Genomic DNA, 20,307 nt, shown 5'->3' on the forward strand with positions numbered 1-20,307 from the left:
TTTGATGATGGTAGGTTGCTTGTGCAGTAACAGTGTCTGTCATGTTGGAACTTTTATTTGCAGGGAGCTGACTCATTTATAACCATTGACTCGTTTATAACCATTGCCTACCGCACAAAACGGAGCCTGAAAGAGGCGCATGCCACTTCACACGCAAAAATTGTGATCTATAAAAGCAAACTTGACGGGAGAACGTGCAAAGCTGTATGTATGTAAACGCAGATGGTGAGGTGGTGAATTGAAGCCAGATTGTATAACACCTCACACGTTTTAAGTCCGAAAAGACGTGTAATTTAGGTGAATCGGCCATACTAAATTGTCCCTAGGTGTGTGTGTGTGTGTGCACTAGGTGTGTGTGCACGCGTGCGGGCCGGCCAGCCCTGTGATGGCCTGGCGGCTTGTCCAGGGTGTCTCCCCGCTTGCCACCCAATGACTGCTAGGATAGGCTCCAGCATCTCCGTGACCCTGACAGCAGGATAAACAGTTCAGATAATGGATGGATGGATAAAATAGTGGCTGTCACTGTTGACAATGCCACAAACATGGATGTGGCAATAAAAAGGCTACAATTCATAAAGCTAGGCGGTTTTGCCCACACTAAATCTTGCTACACAAAGTGTCTACTCTCTGGCATCAGTGGCAAAATGGACCGCCAAGATCAGGGATGTTGTTGTCTGGATGAAGCGGATATCCATGGCAAAGCCTGTGCTCCGGAAGGAGCAACAAGTCCTAAGTAAGCATCCCTCAGTTCACTTCATTTGACCTTTTTAAACTGAACTATTATGTAAATTTTACAGGAAAAAATACATTAACACAATGCAAGTAACATAACATACATCTCATGTCTTACTATGCAACTACACCAAATAAAAACTGGATCTCATATTGATAACTTTATTTTCTGTCACAAAGCAACAGCAATTCATTGAATTCATTTTAATTGATTTAAAATATTTAAACACACAAAAAACTGGATCTCATGTTGATATCTATTGTCTGTCACAAAGCACCAAAATTTATTTTATTTTATTTAAACCACATTTAAATACACACACACAGAATAGGACAATAACTTAAAATAAATTAATAATCTAATTTCCTATGCATTATCAATTTTAAGTCCATGTGTGATTTTTTTGTTTCATAGAGCTGCCTCAACACTCCCTAATCCTGGATGTTCGAACTCGTTGGAATTCCCTCTACATGATGCTGGAACGATTCCTTGAGCAGTATCCTGCAATCCAAGCAGCCAGCTTAGACCAGCGTCTGAGAAAGCCCACGGAGAGGGACCGACTTGCTCGACTCACGGATGAAGATTTCCAAAAGGCAGAGGAGTTCATCCAGCTGATGAGAGTGTTATTCACAATTCTTCAGAAGCTGGAGAAGCACTTCACTGTCAAAGAGAGAGACACAGTGTTTGTGTCTCACTTGAAGCAGGCTGTCTGGCAAAACCTTTCTAAGTGGTACCAGGGTGATGACATCAGACACTTCCTTGAAGAGGCCACTGCACTATACCCACGTTTCAAGCACAAATTGGAGGACAGCACTGTCTGGGACCGGGTCAAGGAAAAGTTGATGACAGGAGAGCTGACTGAATCTGAGCAGTCAACAGAGCATGCCCATGGAGAAGAAGATGTAACAGTGCAGTCAGAGGAGAAAAGACAACAGAGAAATTGAGGAGAGTGAAGAAGAGGAGGAGCACCCTACTCCCTGCAAGAGGGCTATTATGTCTCCGCTGGAGGAGATTTTTTTGCTGTTGAAGATGACCTGAAGATGAAAATATCATTATCAATCAGTACCATGTCCATCCACCACCAGACTGACAGAGAGCTGCAGATGTACCAAGAGTTGCCACCAACAGTGACATCTGATGACCCTGCTGCCTGGTGGTGGAACAACAGAACCACATATCCTTTGCTATCAGAGGTGGCATTTTTGTATTTGTGCATGCAGGCCTCCTCAACCCCAAGTGAGAGGGTTTTCTCCACTGCTGGAGACACTATTTGTCCAGAAAGATCTCACATACTACCTGAAAAGGCGGATATGCTGATCTTTCTGAAGAAAAAATATTGTTATTTGTTGCATAGTCATATATACATACATACATACATCTTACAAGCAACAAGAAGCTCAAAATGTTACTATCCAAAAATGTTTCAGCTGTTACTGCTTTCCACTGTGTTGTTGTCAGGTGGAATATATGAGAGATTAGAGCATTTTCCACTACTAATTATCTACAAATATGACTGTGTTGCTTGTACACCAGTGTTTTCCTCAGAGGAGGTGTTTATATATGTTGTTAATGTTCAGTTAATGCTTAAAACAAATTGATATTTTTGTGATCTAAACATTTGACCTCTTTTTTACACCATATTGAAATCGAAACTAGGAATCGATAAGGACCGGAATCGTTAAGCAGAATCGGAATCGATAAAATTCAAACGATACCCAACCCTAGTCCCGTTGTATGTCAAAAGGAGACATGATGTAGTAGACCATAGGAAATTATTTAAAGTGCAAAGACCACAAAGGCAAATTCACCAAATTTTTCCCTAAAGAAACCATTCAGTTTGACTTTTCAATATTAATTGCAATCATTTTGTGGGTAATTTGTTAATGATAGTATTGTATGTGTTGTACATCTCATCTTGTAGAGATAAGAACTTTATACTTCCTTGAGGGGAAAATTGCAGTGTATATATCATACTTCAAAACAACCACAATCTCTTCTGACTCATCTGAAAATGTAGAGATGGAGAGATACAGAGCTGAAAGGCTTTTAATGGCGAGCTGACAGATGAGAAAATTGCCCAATTTGAGTCTATAAGGACAATAGAGACTGTTGACATCGCTGTAACAGAAGTCTGTTGTGTAACAAAAGCCTTTTTACATGCTCCACCCCCCTAATCATCTCTTGTAAAGCTAGTGGGCTTTCTCCGGGGATCAATTAGTATCAGGAGCTTGATTAGACCATACGTATGGCACACCGGTTAACCCCATGGGGGGTCAGGTGAATCCTGGCTTGTGCAACCAGGAGAGAACACACACACATATGAGTGCTTAGCAGCCAACAACTGATAGCATTTGTACAAGACAGGTTTCTAACAACAGGAGTTTCGTCTTGTTAGAAGGGTCAGTAATAACAAATATTACTATGGACAAAAGTAACTGAAGTTTAAAGAAGTTAATGATTGGGATGTGCCACGCATGGTCCTTAGCTGACCTTGACATGAGTCTGCACACAGACGATCAGCGATATCAAGTGTGGGTGAGGAGTTCAAGTTCACTTGGTGACCCAACAAGCCAATGCTCTGCTCACTTCATGATTTTCTGACCGACAGACATGGAGGCTAAATACAGTTTATGTATATGTATAGCATGGAGACAATATGGCAATTTTAATGAGTCTTGTTACTGAATCATATGTTCTGTATCTATCGTGCCATGGTAGAACAAATGCATACTTGCCCAAATTTCAAATGTTACTAAAAACAAAGGTTTGTGTTACCCTTTGGTCTCCAGACCTGTGATGCACAAATTGCTTTAAATTTGACAGCCAGAAAACCTGAAATCGCCACACCACAATGATCATCTGTTCAGATTCATTGCTAATCTCATTCTTATTAGGACTGCTGTTGTATGGTGGATTCGACCCTACAATGCTCTTGTGTGTAGAACTGCTGCAATAAGGTTAAATCAATGACCGCAATCTGCTCTGTCACAGCCCCTGAAATGCCTTGATCCTCCCTACTGTCACAGGTTATGTTAAAAGGGGTTAGATGCTGACTTTCCATCATACTTTGTGGGGAAAACGCACAGCTGTTTAAGCGAACCTTTGTAACTGGAACCACTGTGAAGAGACGGTTAGTTGTTAGAGATGCTGCACTGGCAATGCAACAATGCAATGAGATAATGATTGGGTTGTTGACTGAATTACTGTGGGGTAGGGGCCACTTCACATCTGAAATCTCATCAAAATGCAAGTGTCGACATTGATGGGAATGGGAGATGACCTCAAACAAAGATGATGTTGGTGGAGCTGAAATCTGAAGCAATAGATCATCTCAAAGTAAACTTCTAACGCTGCCAGTTTGTACTTTTCACTCACTACAACAAAAAATATTGGAGCCACTGATGGATGTGCAATTGACGAAGAGCATGCAGTCCCATTCTACATTTGTTACAATGTGGAAATTAGGAAAATGCATGAAATCTAAAATCATTAACCCGGCAATGGACTGGACTTCAGTGTGGTGCCTGGCGTGATTTCCCAGGTTTTGCCTTTAGTGTTTGAAGGCATGTGGGCCTTGCTGGCCATTTGAAAACTTGTTCATACAGTCTATGGCACACAGGCTCCTCACTGTCAAAACAAGATGCTGAAGGCTGCAAAGGATGAGCAACGGGTAGCAGGAATGGAGGGTGAAGTGGGACAGAAAGAAGTGAATGGCAGATGGCAGGTAAAATGATAGCGGAGGTTTGACTGCAGAGTGAATGGTAAGGTAGCTCATTATGATTTGAGAACCGCTCAGTGTTGGGGTGAATTTCAATGACTCTTTGCATTTTCTGCTGTTGATCAGCAATCTCTTGTATTTTTCTCACAAGGACATGCCTGATGTGGCAGAGTTTCCGAGAATTTTGAAAGCGCTCCACGAAATCCGCTGGCTGCGTTTTCCCCTCCAAAAACTGTTGAAAGAGCACCTGTCAAAAATATTACATATTTTACTTTCGTCCACGCCGTTACATGCAGTAGCAACAATCAGTTCTCTGAGGATTTCATTTCAAAACCAAAACAAAAAAACCAGGCTTTCATCACATACACACAATGGCCAGTTTTTTAGGTTAATTATTTGTGCCCATTTGGCAATGGGTCAGAGCCTCTCTTTGCTCTGAGAGCCTCCTAAATTTTGGGAGATGTGGATGTATATTGTAGAAGGTGCGAGGGAATTCCCTGCCTGTCCCCCTGCTGTCTCGTATGATCCTTGTTGTTCTTTGTTGACCTCTCTCAAAGAGCCACAGTATAGCTGGTCGGTTCTGCTGAGTGGGTGTGTTTCATTTGTTATGTGATTCTCAGTAACCCCCCCCCCCCCAACACTGAAAAAAGTCCAAGAGTGCGAGTATTTCTTGCTATGTATACCACACCTGGGACCTCATGTATCAATTGTTACTATGGGCAAATTTGTGTGTCTGACTGTAAGCAGCAAAGCATGATGGTTATTTGTAATTCCTTCCTCCTAACATCTATTGTCTACGTCTTGCAATGAGCAGTCACCCAGGCCTGCAAAGACACCAGTTTTAGCCAATCGGTGCCTAAATTCAGGGGTTACTCAGGTTCTACACTAGTCTCTGAGACAAACATCAGGGCTAAAAAATCCCATGGGTGTATACGCACAAATTTGCCCATAGTAACGACTGATGCGTGAGGCCCCTGGTGACTTGACTTGGGCAAGTTTACCATTCTCAGTGACTTGCTTATTGATTTTCCCCTATTCTTATGATCAGTCCAACCGTTTGCCTCCCGGCGGTTTCTATCAAACCACATGCTTGTGACCCGCTGTGTGCACGACCAATTAGTTTTTCCTCAAAGGGACTGAGTGCCATGGTTTGTAAACTGGCCACATCAAGATGAGCTGTATATCAGTTAGCCTGAAGCGGCTTAACACAGGCAAGAGGGCTGACTGCGTTCTTGTTACTTTCCCCATTAGAACTGGTAAATAATAAAGATGCAATGCCTATATTGATGATTATTATGATATTGATGAAAAGTAAGTGAAACCATTAATGCTTCATATTGGTAATGAGTTATTCATTAGTTTTAATTGGCCAGGTTGTATTTTCCAGGTGACTGAACCCAATGAAATGATTAACCTCATAATTAGTATGACAGGCCCATTGGTGAGACACAGTGAAGGGAGACAAAATAAATGTTGGTCGCCTTGACCTAGTCAAGAGTCAAACTGTACCAAAGTACTAGGAAGAACATAAATGTATTGTGATTTTACATGTAGTTACTTTTTGGCAGGGTTTGATCATTAGGTATTTGTAGGGGTAGTTAATGCATCTTTATAGCTCACTAAGAAAATGTGTCTTAGATTACATTACATGACCACATCATACTATGCTAAAACATGTAAGGCAGACTTCATATCACAGCATCTCAAAGTATGAATGTCCTCACCTCACACTCCTCTTCATCATGGGCTATCTTTTTCAGAAGAGACGACTGAGCCATTGAAATTCTGTATGTTTCTGCAAAGAAAAAAAGACAATTAGATTCACTGCATGAACATGCTTCAAAAAGCACCCTTCTAATATGATTACGTCATCAAAACACATTTGTGTTTTGAGCTGCATTAAAGTCTATCTAAACAGGATCTTTTAACTCACCAAGTTGGTCTTGTTTGGTTTGGATGGTGCCAACAAGTTTTTCTAGTTCCTTGTACTTCGTTGCAAGTAGCAGTTTAGCATCTTTAAATGCTGGCTTTTGAGAGAGATTGGTTTTTGCCAGTCTATAATTTGAAATTAACATGTTTCCTGCGGCTTTCTCCAGTTCCTGAAACTGGACACAGTCAATACATTGGGGGGGGGGGGGGGGGGGACCTTTACACAATGTCTTTGTAATAGCCAAATCTACTACCTGGAAGAATAACAAGCTAAACAATATATGCATGTGTAAAACAAGTGAGAAATTATTTCTAGAGCCCGATTAATCCGTATCACATACTAAGACTGAATTTTGTCGGACGGCTCACCTTCTGACTATACGTGACTATCTGGTTTAGTTTCTCCTCATCTTCTAGAAGTCGCCGTAATTCAATGGTCCTCAAAACGCCAAAATTTGCAAACAGTGACATTGCTCTTCTACTTTGAACGCTCTTTTTAAGTATATAAATGAATGTCATTACTCTAGTCTGCTATCCCCCCTCTACAGTGGGGGCACATCACTGCAGCCACCGTTCTCCGGCGTACATCAGAGGCAGGAGAACGTCAGACGGGCGCCAGTTAACCAAGCTTCGGCTCACACTGGGCGTGTTTACAAGTCTAGCAGGATCCGCCTATAAGCGCTTGTGATTGGTCAAAGGTTATTTTATTGACATCATAGAATGCCCAAACTGGCCAATCAATCGCTGTCCCAGCTTTTATACCCGCGTCTTGCTCCGACAGGTGCAAAGGCGGAAGTACACTCTGGTTTTCTTTAACGGTGTAAGCTCTCCAATCGAGATTCCTATTTCTTTTTCTTTATTAATCAAGATTCAATCCCCCCCACCCTCACGGCGGCGTCTATGAGAGCCCTCTCTTTGGCTCATGTTTTCTTCCCATCCACCTTCACCCAAGTGAGTCTATCGGAATCTCTCTGTCTTTCTCTCTTTGTGTGTGTGTGTGTGTGTGTGTGTGGTGGTGGTGGGGGGGGGGGGTCACACTAATGAGCTGGTTTCATAAGCATGCACTGTGCAGCTGACCTGCTCAAGGAAAATGCGCGTAGGCATGTCAGATGCAGCCAGGGTTGCTAACTCTGGTTTTGACCCGGGGGTAATCATACTTCCCACTGTGTGAAGAACAATCTTCTGATTTTATTGAATTGTATGAACATTGAAGTGAAAAAGAAAACCCTATATGGTATCATTTAGTGCTGTCATTACATATTCTTCCAATACCATTTATTAAACTAATATGTTATTGAACCCATTACCTCTGAACAAGGTGCTTTTTTTTCTTTCTTTTTTTACCGTAAGTCAGGACTTAGTGGGTAGAGGGAGGATCTGCAGGTTCGGACTGATAAAATGGTGGAAAGCTATTTAGATATAGCAGATATTACATTGACTTGGGGTAGTTAGGTCTGAAATGACAAAAAGTTTGATGATGATGCACATAAAAATGGGAGACGAAGAATGTGGGGGCCATATCTATCTGGGTCACTGGCTCTGACTCAAGTCCCAAAATATCACCAATCCTGGCAGTTCTCAATTCTGTCAGGTTGTTAATTAAATTCACCAGTTGTTCCATGCCTAAAGCCTCCCTGATTGGAAGCTGGAATAACCGGAAATGCGGGTGAATCAGCTATCTGGCAGAATAGAAAACCCAGCAGTACTGGCACCTGAGAACTGGACTGAGAACCACTAATCAGAATATAGGGCAGCACGGTGGCCCAGTGGTTAGCGCTGTCGCCTCACAGCAAGAAGGTCCTGGATTTGAACCCTGGGGTTGTCCAACCTTAGGGGGGGGGTCATTCCAGGTCGTCTTCTATTTGGAGTCTGCATGTTCTCCCCGTGTCTGCAGTGGGTTTTGTCCGGGTGCTCCGGTTTCCCCCACCATCAAAAGAAACATGCATGTTAGGGTTTATACTCCTGGCTCTGCCCCTGACCAAGGCAATGGGAAAAGAACTGGAGTTGGTCCCGGGGCGCAGCATGAATGAAGGCGGCAGCCCACTACTCCTAGCTACACAGATCACAGTAGGATGGGTTAATTTGCAGGAACTGAATTTACCCAAGGGGATTAATAAAGGAATCTTAATGTGAAAATATGGCTGTTCAGTTCCCCTTCACACCTACTCCAGCCAACCTCAATGACAGTTCAGCTAAACAGAATTTTTTTTTCGATGTTGATTGAAGAAATTATTATATCAGTTCCAAATGAACCAGATATTTTTTTCCCAGACAGCGCTCAGGTAGTATAACCACCCCCATGCCCACTAGACTATATGTTGTGCGATCAGTAAATGCTGTAATATATGATTCAATGTAGCCTATGTCCCAACCATTTTTAATTCTAATCGCTACACTTGCATTGTCCAGAATGAAAAAATCTGCACTTTTGAAAATGTAGTTCCTTTTTATTTTAGTTGTGCTTTTGTTTAATCTTTTTTTTCCATAGACAGATTAAAGGTAAAGAATTCCAAACTGCAGCAGCCTTGAGTAAATCAATAAAACCAATCAATAAAACATCTCTGTTCCTATGTCTGTGAATGTTCTCATTCATCCAGGTCATGGTTATCCAACGGAGTTGAATCAAATGCAACTGGACTTGGTATATATCCGTGAAATGACGGATATATACCAAGTCCAGTTGCACTTGATTCAACTCCTTTGGATCTCTGTTACTATTATCTTTTATCCCTGTTCATCAAGGGACCATCAGTCAAGTGTGAAGTAACCTTGTGTAACTTATCTGGGGTTGAACCTTCCATCACAGCCTGTCCTCCAAGTACACACTGGAATAACATGGGCCAGCTATATGTAGCTACTAGAGTTAATCCTTAAGACTTGCACTTCTCAAGTCTCTGGCTCATCAGTGAAAGTCCTGCCTTGAGAGAGACAACGAGTTTTCCCAGCGGGCCAGCATGAACATTACCCACGCATGCCGGCAATGCAAAACCCAACAGCTATCGGTAAGTATGCCAAATAAAATTTGATGTTTTGGCTGTAGTTAACAGTTACATGTGACAGTGTCTTTGCAGATTTAAAGGGGATTTATAAAGACTATTGCAGCCTTTATGTATTGACAGCTATTTGTAAAAGGAGATTTTTTTTTATTCTATTTTCATTAGAGCCATGATTTTTCAATATCTTGTTGGCATTAGTAGGTACCGGTGCATGAGACTTGCATTGCCTTATGCACAATCTTTCAGCAAAGCTATATGTATGACAGAGCTTTCTACCTTATTACATAAGAGGCTTTTCAGTCCTCTGCACTGTTGTAGGCTACAGTGTGGTCTGTCACAGTCATTCAGTAAGAAGTTGAAGGTTATGCATCAGTAGGATAATATCCCAGTGGAAAACTCATCATTTTACAGGAATTAATTTCTCATTTCTGTGATAGAAACAGTACATAGCTCTTACCCATGTTCTCTGTCATTGTAGTATGGTGATGTCTCCTCTGGTCCTTCTAAAAAGCTGTGACATCAGCCACATTCATCAGTGAGTGAGCGGACACCAGTGGCCATGAGCGCTAACTCTGTTTGCAAGGCAGAGCTAGATTCAGAGTACCACGCTGAACTGGCTGACATGGTGGCAGCCATGGATATGACTGCCAAGCGGTTGTCCCCACCAAATGGCTTCAGGTCTGGCACTTTGAGAAGCACACCTCACCGTCCTGTCCTCTCAGACAGGAAGTTGTCACTCCAGGAGCGTGGGAGCCGTGTGGCAAGGCAGCGTACCATTGAGACCAAGCGTGTGTCCATCACAGATGTTGAGGTGTGGGGTTTAGTCTGCCAAAGAACTGGAATGTTGATGTTACTTAGTGTTCTGCTTAAGCCTGTAGTTACTTTATAAAATGCTTTACTGACTGAGTTTTACATTTGCCTTCTTCAGAACTGTGTCCAGCTCAATCAATACACTTTGAAACACGAGATCGGAAAGGTGATGAATGTATTTGACATAAAGTATGGCAAAATCAGGGAAAGTAGGTGAGCAGCAGTTGTAAACCTTTGGTCTTTTTGCACCCTAGGGTTCATACGGAGTGGTAAAATTGGCATACAATGAAGATATTGAGCAATACTATGTAAGTGATATCTCAAGTTTGACTATTTCCGCTGTAAATTTGTTGCCACTGTAATTTATTTTACCATATCCTTTTAAGGCAATGAAAGTAGTGTCAAAGAAGAAGTTAATGAGGCAGTGTGGGTTTTTTTTACGTGAGTAAACATTTCCTTGCTTAACTGATAAATGAAAGAATATTCAAATATTTCATGGTCCACAATTTCTATACATTGCTGCTGTGGTTAGGTTGATGTGTGTTTGTGTGTCTAAATTTAGGCCCAGCACCAAGTTGTCAGCATCCTAAGCCCATGGGACCACTTGAAAGAGCGTACCAGGAGATTGCTATCCTGAAGAAACTGGACCATCATAACATTGTAAAACTAGTTGAGGTTAGCAAGATTATCCATCACTTGCATGCTGCCTGCATCCTCGTATGTTAAATGGTAAAAAAACAAAAAAAACAAAGTCAAACTTTAGCAGCTGACTTCATATGTCTTACAGGTTCTTGATGATCCTGATGAAGATGGTCTCCACATGGGTAGGGATTCAGTCATCCCTTTCCTAATTATTTGATCTGGCTCATAATGTAATAAAATGATCAACAATCAATCAAGTTGCATTTTATATATATTGAGATGTTAAATTCTGTTCCTTCTAGCTTTCGAGCTGATGACAAAAGGGTATGTCTTAAGGTACCACTGTGTCGTGTCACATTATAATCTATTGCACCTTTGTGTGTGAGTTTTTAAGCAAGATAATGTGGACGGTGATATACTGTGGGCATATAGTTGATAAATTCTGAGTGATATCATCAGAACATTCATTAACCTTTGACTACTTCCTGTGCTTTACATGCTTTTCAGGCCAGTGATGGAGGAGGTGCCCACTGATAGCCCTTTAACAGAGGACCAAGCTCGGTTTTACTTCAGAGATGTTGTATTGGGAATAGAATACTGTAAGTTTATTACATTCAATAGACGATTTTTAACGTGATTGTTGTTGTGATTTGTAAATCAACAAAGCTATTACTTCTCTAATACCTGTCCTTGAGGTGAATAGAGCATACCAGTCCTCATATTTGACTGGCTGAGTCATATTCAAAGCCATTGGGAAATACCTCATGAATGCACCCTTGTCGTACTATAACTGTTCATTATGCATGTGCTTACCAGAAATCATAATGTATACTGGTTATAGGGTGTCACTTAGCAACCACACTTTTAGCAACCATTCAAGAGCTACTTAATGAAGAGTTATTATTATTATTATTATTATTACTTGTAGTAGTGCTGGTAGTATTAGTATGAGTAAATTGTTTTTGATAAATAATAGGATTTATTGGGCTTTTATGTGCTCTTTTTTTAATACTAATAGTGTACTACAGGCATTTTATAATGGCACATCATGCCAAACAACACCTAATAGCTGTCCTTAAGTGACTGTGCAGCAGGGCCTATTTTAGGCTATTGCTTAGATGTAAGCTTTTTAATCCAATCATTTGTATCTTGCTGTAAACCGTTACCATTCTTCTCACTCCTGTGTTCTTTTAAAGAATAGATGGTAACAGCTGTCAAATCAAAATGGCATAGCCATGCAGTTGTTGTTTTTTTATCTGTGGTCTGCTTAGTGCACTTCCAGAAGATCATCCACAGAGATATCAAGCCCTCCAACCTGTTACTTGGAGATGATGGCCATGTGAAGATTGCTGATTTTGGTGTCAGCAACATGTTTGAGGGAACCGATGCCCATCTGTCCAGCACAGCTGGAACCCCTGCCTTTATGGCCCCGGAAATGATGACTGAACATGAGCAGAGCTTCAGCGGCAAGGTCAAATACCCTTGTTTTGATATTCAGCTCATGATAAATAAAGTTATCGATAGTACGTGACTAATTACCCAGTTAGTTACTATCACAAACATGAGATTATGAGTATTTGTTAGTCAAGACATGATATTGTGCTTTCTATTCTCAGCTTTTTAAGAGTAACACAATTTTTTTGGTATGTAAACAGGCCTTGGACATATGGGCGATGGGAATCACGCTATACTGTTTTGTCTTCGGGAAGGTAAGGCAATGCTCATCAAGTGAATAAACTGAATAACTAAGCTAATAGACCAAATGCATAGTTTTCCCCATTTCTTATTTAGCAGATGCTCTTATCCTAAGTGACTTACAAATGCATAGTTTATTTATTCTTATCATGATTCTCCAATTACAGTGCCCTTTTTATGATGAATTCATTGTTACCCTGCACAACAAGATCAAGAACAAGGATGTGGAGTTCCCAGAAACGTAAGTAAAACCTGGAAGAAGGGTTTGATTAAAATGCAACTTGATTGATTGATTGCCTCCATTATATAAGACACCAACAGGTGCATCTTATGACAACGATTAGTGATAAGCAAACGCTATTACCAACATGTACACTGGCTCTGCCGAATGACAGAAGCTAAGCAGGTGTGGGCTTGGCTAGTACTTGGATGGGAGATCTCCCGGGAAAACTGAGTTGCTGCTGGATGTGTTGTTGGTGGGCCAGTAGGGAGTCTTCCCTCTGGCCCTAATAAACAACAACATCCCAATGTCCTAGTGCAGTGACAGGGATACTGTGCTGTAGGAGATTCTTTTCGGATGAGACGTTAAACCGAGGTCCTGACTCATTTTGGTCATTAAAGACTCATGGGACTTACCGCAAAGAGTAGGGAGTTCCCGGTGTCCTGGCAAAATTTCCAACCTGGCTCTCTCCATCTGGCCACGTAATAATCACCCTGTGTAATTGGCTCAGTGATTCCTCCCTCTCCACCTCAAGCTGATGTGTGGTGAGCATTCTGTTGCAAAAATGGCTGCCATGCATCACCCAGGTGGGTGCTACACGTTGGTGGTGGTTGAAGTGAGTTACCCCTTCAATGTGAAGCACTTTCGGTGTCTAGAAAAGCGCTATATAAATGTAATCCGTTATTATTATTGTTATTAAAATCATTGCAAATGGATGTTGCTATAGCCACCACCATTTGTTTGTTTGTTTATTTTTTTGTAGTTTTATATTAACTTGTAAGACCCTATTTTGAAGATATGTGACTGATAATTTGGTCCTTCCCCCTTAGGGGCTTTGTTTGACATGCAAACAACTTCTAATGTAAGTTTTAGAATTGTATAGGAGATGAGATGGATAAATAAATGTTCCCAATACTCGGTTTTACTTGTTTAAGTTTGACAGAGTGACTAACTGAAGTGAACAAATGATAGGGGAAGCAAGGATTTAGAAAACTGATGTTTACAAAGTGCATGGAAAACATTAGCTTTCTAGGTTTTTTGGCTGTTAGAAGATAGTGGTATTGGCACAATATGGGGGAAAAAATAGATTATGTAAATGACAGGCAGGTGGAATAACAGAATATTCTTCATAATATGAAGAATATTCTGTTAGCACATGTTGTCAGTTAACAGTTCATTTGAGATACTCTATTAATGCATTATTGATAGCATATTCCAGTTTTTCCCATAAACTGATAATTTGCAGTCTCGCATCAGCTCAGGAATATTGGAAAACTCAAACTGAAATAAGTGCACAAGGAGAAAGAGAAGGAAATAGAAAACGGCATTCTGGCTGGGAACACACTTAATTCCCATACGAACTGCATATTTCAATGTGCAGGTCAAACCGAATGCAGCCACCTCCTTTTTAGAGTGACGGCTATGAGGATCTAAACATATTAGGCTGTCTCCTCTGTCAAAAGACTGTAAGTTTTTAATGTGACGGGTATTAACGGAGACAGAAAAGTAAAATTAGCTGAACCTCTGCAAGTCCCCTTTTGCACTTGTGAGATAGGGTATTGTTGACATGTTCCCCACAGTCATTGTTGATCTCAATGTTACGTTTCATAGACCAACTGTAAGTGAAGACTTGAAGGAGCTCATTGAGAGAATGCTGGATAAAAACCCTGAAACAAGAATCACCATCCCTGAAATCAAGGTAAATAGAAACGACAGTTACATCTAATAGGGACTCGTCATCATTAATGGGTTATTTTTTTCGATTCACTGCCATTACTAACTTTATGGGTTTCGTTTTGAATGAAAAGGTTTTTTTTTTTTATTGTTGTCACAGGTCCATTGTTGGGTCACAGAGAATGGCTCTGACCCTCTTCCACTAGAGGAAGAACATTGTACCATGGTGGAGGTGACTGAGGAGGAAGTCCAGAACAGCATAAAACTCATACCCAGCCTTTCTACTGTGGTGAGCCTGCACTGTATTTTGTTTATCTTGGCTGGGGAAGGGGGAAGAGGGTGGGGTATTGATGTAAGCCCCGGACTGTTTCCTAATAGTTCAACATGTACAAGCAGGTCTTTGCTTGTACAAGTTTGCTAATTACATCAAGGAAAAACAAATTGGACTTCGTGTTTGACCAGTTACAAGATACAGAAGCACTGGCAATACACAAATTGTTGTTGTAAGTCAAGTAAAACTCTCAGATGTCCCCTGCAGATCCTGGTGAAATCAATGCTGAGGAAGCGCTCCTTCAGTAATCCCTTTGAGTGTCCCAGCAGACGAGCTGAGAGGTCCATGTCTGCTCCCGGAGGTCTTCTTACGTAAGTGCACTGCAAATCCTGGCTGTTCTGCACTGCCTTAATGCCAACCATGGGATTAGTTTTCTGACCAAATAAAACACCCAACAAACAGCAGGTTACAAAAACAGAGCAATTCCTTACACACCTAGTGCACTTTTTAACAATCAACTGTACATAATGAAGCATTCACAAATTAGATATTTGGGACTGTATCATAATCAAAATCAGGATCATATTTATTGCTAAGCGCAAGAACATACAAGGAATTTGCTTTGGTATGTTGGTGCAAGAGGAAAAAAATTAACAGTAAATAGTAAAGAAAAAACTTAAAAAGAATAATAAATGAAATAAAAGTAAGATGCAATAAGGTGCAAACAACACCAGTTCAGAGTTGAACATGAGCCCATGTGGCAGCCCCTGATGCCCGGCACTGAGTGGCAGGAGCTCATTCATTCATCTTCAGCCACTTCTCCGAGGTAGGGTCACAGTGGCAGCAAGCTAAGTAGGCCACACCAGACGTCCCTCTCCCCAGCAATGCCCTCCAGCTCCTCCTGGGGGATCCCAAGGTGTTCTGAGGCCAGATTGGACATGTAGTCCCTCCAGCGAGTTCTGGGTCTACCCTGGGGTCTCCTCCTAGTTGGCTGTGCCCGGTAAACCTCCAAAGAAAGGCGCCCAGGAGGCATCCTAATTAGATGCCTGAACCACCTCAACTGGCTCCTTTCGACGCGAAGGAGCAGCGGCCCTACTCCGAGCCCTCTCCGGATGTCCGAGCTCCTCACCCTATCTCTGAGGCTGAGCCCAGACACCCTACGGAGGAAACTCATTTCAGCCGCTTGTATCCGCGATCTCACCCTTTCAGTCACTACCCAAAACTCATGACCATAGGTGAGAGTTGGAACGAAGATTGATGGGTAAATTGAGAGCTTTGCCTTACGGCTCAGCTCCCTCTTCACCACAACAGTCCGGTACAACGTCTACATTACTGCTGATGCTGCACCAATCCTCCTGTCAATCTTGCGCTCCATCCTACCCTCACTTGTGAACAAGACCCTGAGGTACTTGAACTCCTTCACTTGAGGCAACAACTCATCCCCAACCCAGAGGGAGCAATCCACCATTTTCTGGTAGAGAACCATGGCCTCAGTCTTGGAGGTGCTGACTCTCATCCCAGCCATTTCACACTCAGCTGCAAACTGCCCCAGTGCATGCTGGAGGTCATGTTCTGATGAAGCCAACAAAACCACATCATCTGCGAAGAGCAGAGATGCAATTCTGAGGTTCCCAAAATGGACACACTCCTCACCTTGGCTGCACCTTGAGATCCTGTCCATGAATATCACAAACAGAATCGGAGACAAGGGACAACCTTGTCGGAGTCCGACACCCACCAAAAACGTGTTTGACTTTATGCCAAGAAGCGGACACAGCTCTCACTTTGGTTAATCAAGGACTGGATGGCTTGTAACAACTGCCTCGGTACCCCATACTCCCGCAGTACCCCCTACCGAATGCCCCAGAGTACACAGTCGTAAGCCTTCTCCAAGTCCACAAAACACATGTAGACTGGCTGGTCAAACTCCCATGCCAAACTCAGCACTTCTGCAAGGGTAAAGAGTTGGTCCGTTGTTTCACGGCCAGGATGGAATTTGCATTGTTCCTCCTGGATCCAAAGTTTGACAATCAGTTGGAGCCTCCTTTCCAGCACCCTAGAGGCTGAGCAATGTGATGCCCCAATAATTGGAGCACACCCTCCGGGTCCACCTTTTTAAATATGGGAACCACCACCCCAATCAGCCACTCCACAGGAACTGTCCCCAACCTTCACGTGACACTGAAGAGGCGTGTCAGCCAAGACAGCCCAACAATCTCCAGAGGCTTCAGCATCTCAGGGCGAATCTCATCTACACCCGGCGCCTTGCCATCGAGGAGCATTTTAACTACCTCAGAGACCTCTGCCAAGGATATGGGTGGGGCTTCCGTTGAGTCTTCAGACTCTACCTCCTCCACTGAGGATGTGTTAGCCGGGTTCAGGAGCTCCTCAAAGTGTTCTTTCCACCGCTCGACAACACCCCCAGTCCAGGTCAACAGTTCCCCTTCTTGACTGAACACAGCCTGAGTCAAGCCCTGCTTCCCCTTCCTAAGTCGCCGGATGGTTTGCCATAACTTCCTTGAGGCCAACCGAAAGTCCTCCTCCATGGCCTCACCGAACTCCTCCAAAACCCGAGTTTTTGCTTCTACGACCGCTGAAGCGGCAGCCCTTCTGGCCTCCCAGTACTTGTCTGCCGCTTCAGAGACCCCTGGGCCAACCAAGTCCAAAAGGCCTCCTTATTCAGCCTGACAGCTTCCCTCACCACCAGTGTCCACCAGTGGGTTCTTAGGTTGCCACCTCGACAGGCACCGATGACCTTATGACCACAGCTCCTGCCTGCCGCATCTGCAATAGAGGCTTTAAACACTGCCCACTCAGACTCCATGTCCCCAGCCTCCCTCAGGATACACGAGAACTTCTTCCGGAGAAGGGACTTGAAGACCTCGCGGATAGGGGCCTCCGCCAGATGTTCCCAGTTCACCCTCATTACACATTTGGGTTTGCCAAGTCTGTCCAGCAGCCTTCCCCGCCATCTGATCCAACTCACCACCAGGTGGTGATCAGTTGACAGCTCTGCTCCTCTCTTCACCCAAGTGTCTAAAACATACGGCCACAGATCTGATGATACAACCACAGAGTCTATCATCGATCTTCGGCCTAAGGTGTTCTGGTACCAAGTACACTTATGAACTACCTTATGTTCGAACATGGTGTTTGTTATGGCCAAATCATGACCCACACAGAAGTCCAATAACAAGGCACCACTCGGGTTAAGGTTGGGGAGGCCTTTCCTCCCAATCACGCCCCTTCAGGTTTCTCCATCGTTGCCCACGTGAGCATTGAAGTCCCCCAGCAGAACTATAGAGTCCCAAGGCAGAGCCCTATCCAGGACACCACCCAGAGACTCCAAGAAGGCCAGATACTCCAAACTGCTATTCGGTGCATAAGCACACACAACAGTCAGAGCCTTCCCTTCAGCGACTCGCAGTTGTATAGAGGTGACCCTCTCATTCCCCAGAGCAAACTCCAGTAGCAGCAGCTGTATTTACAAAAAGTTAAATGAGAATTTTAAGAAGTTATTTACAGAATAAGAGTTATTTACAGGGTAGTGCAGGCTTAATGCAGGATGCCCGTATACAGAGAGCACATTAGGAAAGATAAAAGAGGGTGGTAGGTGGGTGGGCGGCGGTGTTGGGATCTGTGGGTGTCTGGGGGGCTTGTTAGAAAAGCCTACTGCTGTGGGGAAGAAGTTGTTCTTGTGGCGTGAGGTTCTGGTTTTTATAGACCTTAGCCTCTTGCCAGAGGGGGAGTGTTTTGAAGAGACCATGGCCTGGGTGGGAAGGGTCGGCCATGATGTTTCCTCCTCGCCTCAGTGTCCTTGGAGGCATACAGGTCCTGGAGGGATGGCAGGTTGCAGCCAATCACCCTCTCAGCAGAGCAAATGATATGCAGCAGTCTGCCCTTGTCCTTGGCAGTGGCAGCAGATAGTAATGGAGGAGGTGAGGATGGACTCAGTGATGGCAGTGTAAAAGTGCACCATCATTGGCTTTGGCAGGTTGAAATATAATAATATAAAGTGCAGTTTCTGTCTAGCCATTATCATATCTAAGCCACACTGGCGGCAGCTTCAGTGTTAGACAAATAGAAGTGGTTTTCCTTTCTTGATAAGATAAAACGAAACCCCTAAGGCAGAGGTAATGGCTATGCCACTTTGTTTTCCTTTCACAAGCCAGGCTTGTTGGAAGTTCATCATGGGTCTACACTGGAGCTGTGGGAGACCTTTGATACAACTAATTACAGCTACATGTGAAGTGATATAGAGCTGCGGTTATCCCCCTCCACACACAGCTGTCTAACTCACACACTTGTCGCCCGAACCATTTTGTTCATCGTTGCAGTTATTTACCGTTATGCTGTATGCTCATAGAGGAAAAAAACATGACCTCTATTACTGATGTGTTTATCATGACGCAATTTACATGCATGTTTCCCTTAATATCATTCATCTTACAGCAAGAACTACTTGCTGACCTTGTCCTTCTCCTTACCATCAACTGTTTGTTGCAGTGGCTCCTGGGGCTTGTTGGGATCCTCCTTATCTAATGTGCATCCTTCATTGAGGTAAGTGCTCAAGGAGCCACTTTATTCCACTAAAGTACAAACCCCGGCCTGTACATGCACAACATGCACAACACGGCTCATCAGTCGAGAGAGGAAAGAGGACAATGCAGAGCTCAAACAACAAATTCAACCTCAAATAAAGAGGCGTAAGCATTGTCATTGAGTGCTTTGTGATGTCTCCCCCGCCGTCCATCTACAAAAACTGATGAGCTGGGTTGTGTGTAACATGCATAACATTTAATACAGTTACCCCCCTCCACCCCAGTCCTTATCTACATTCCTACATGCCTTCAACAACTGTCTGTCACCCACAGGAAAATCGGTAATGAGGGCAGCAGAGAAGGAGAATTGGAGGACTTATATGAAGATGATGCATTTACTGAGTCCACCTAGAATATCTGCCCCCACAGAATTAGAGAAAAAGACTGCAGAGGAAACTGTTTCCTTTGTACCTCTCTTTTTGTAACATCTCTTTTTCATCCCTAGTTTTCTGCTTTCTCTCTGACATGCTTGTTTTTCTACACGGAATGATAAGTTCAGTGCTGTACAGAGGACTCTATGTCATAGATACGTATGATGCATTTCAGGAGTTGACCAACTGTTTAAAGATGGGATGAGCAATGTGCACATTTTCTAATCAATGATAAGTCAGGAGGTAGTGTTCAGCTTTCTCTGTTCAGTGGTCATACTGTGTTTCCTGTTCTATTTGAGTTTCACCTGCAGTTGGTATGATTCATTACATAGGTTTACAATGTGATAATCTCAAATATCTTGTGTTTGGCCATATTTCATGAATGTCATTTGTTTAAATTGTTGTTGAATTGTAAATATGTATTGTTAATATAAAGAAGTTATTTTTTTGCATTTTTTTTTGTTACAGGTGTTGCGAATAATAAATGTTTAATCACTTTTTGATGAATGACTGTGAGTAAGCCCCAGGGGTGCATGTGTGTGAGAGAAAGTCATGACTTCAGTGTTAAATAACTGTCTTGTCATAGTGAATGTATAACACTAGATGGCAGCTCTGTGTCAATCCTCGTATCACAGAACCTTGTGATG

The 20,307-nt window shown here is 42.8% G+C and overlaps 1 protein-coding gene across 1 annotated transcript; it reads left to right on the plus strand.

Annotated features, from left to right (window-relative positions):
* The first annotated feature begins 9,935 nt into the window (after positions 1-9,935).
* On the plus strand, positions 9,936-19,866 carry camkk1b (calcium/calmodulin-dependent protein kinase kinase 1, alpha b). The gene is made up of 16 exons (XM_056283682.1): positions 9,936-10,187; positions 10,305-10,352; positions 10,441-10,494; positions 10,573-10,627; positions 10,749-10,861; positions 10,974-11,010; positions 11,131-11,152; positions 11,336-11,427; positions 12,100-12,299; positions 12,484-12,537; positions 12,691-12,764; positions 14,355-14,442; positions 14,578-14,706; positions 14,956-15,059; positions 19,195-19,248; positions 19,563-19,866. Exons 1-16 carry the CDS (start codon positions 9,936-9,938, stop codon positions 19,639-19,641), a joined length of 1,455 nt encoding a protein of 484 aa, XP_056139657.1. The 3' UTR covers positions 19,642-19,866.
* The last annotated feature ends 441 nt before the right edge of the window (positions 19,867-20,307 follow it).

This window comes from Lampris incognitus, chromosome 7 (assembly GCF_029633865.1).
Source record: "Lampris incognitus isolate fLamInc1 chromosome 7, fLamInc1.hap2, whole genome shotgun sequence".
Taxonomy (NCBI): Eukaryota; Metazoa; Chordata; class Actinopteri; order Lampriformes; family Lampridae; genus Lampris; species Lampris incognitus.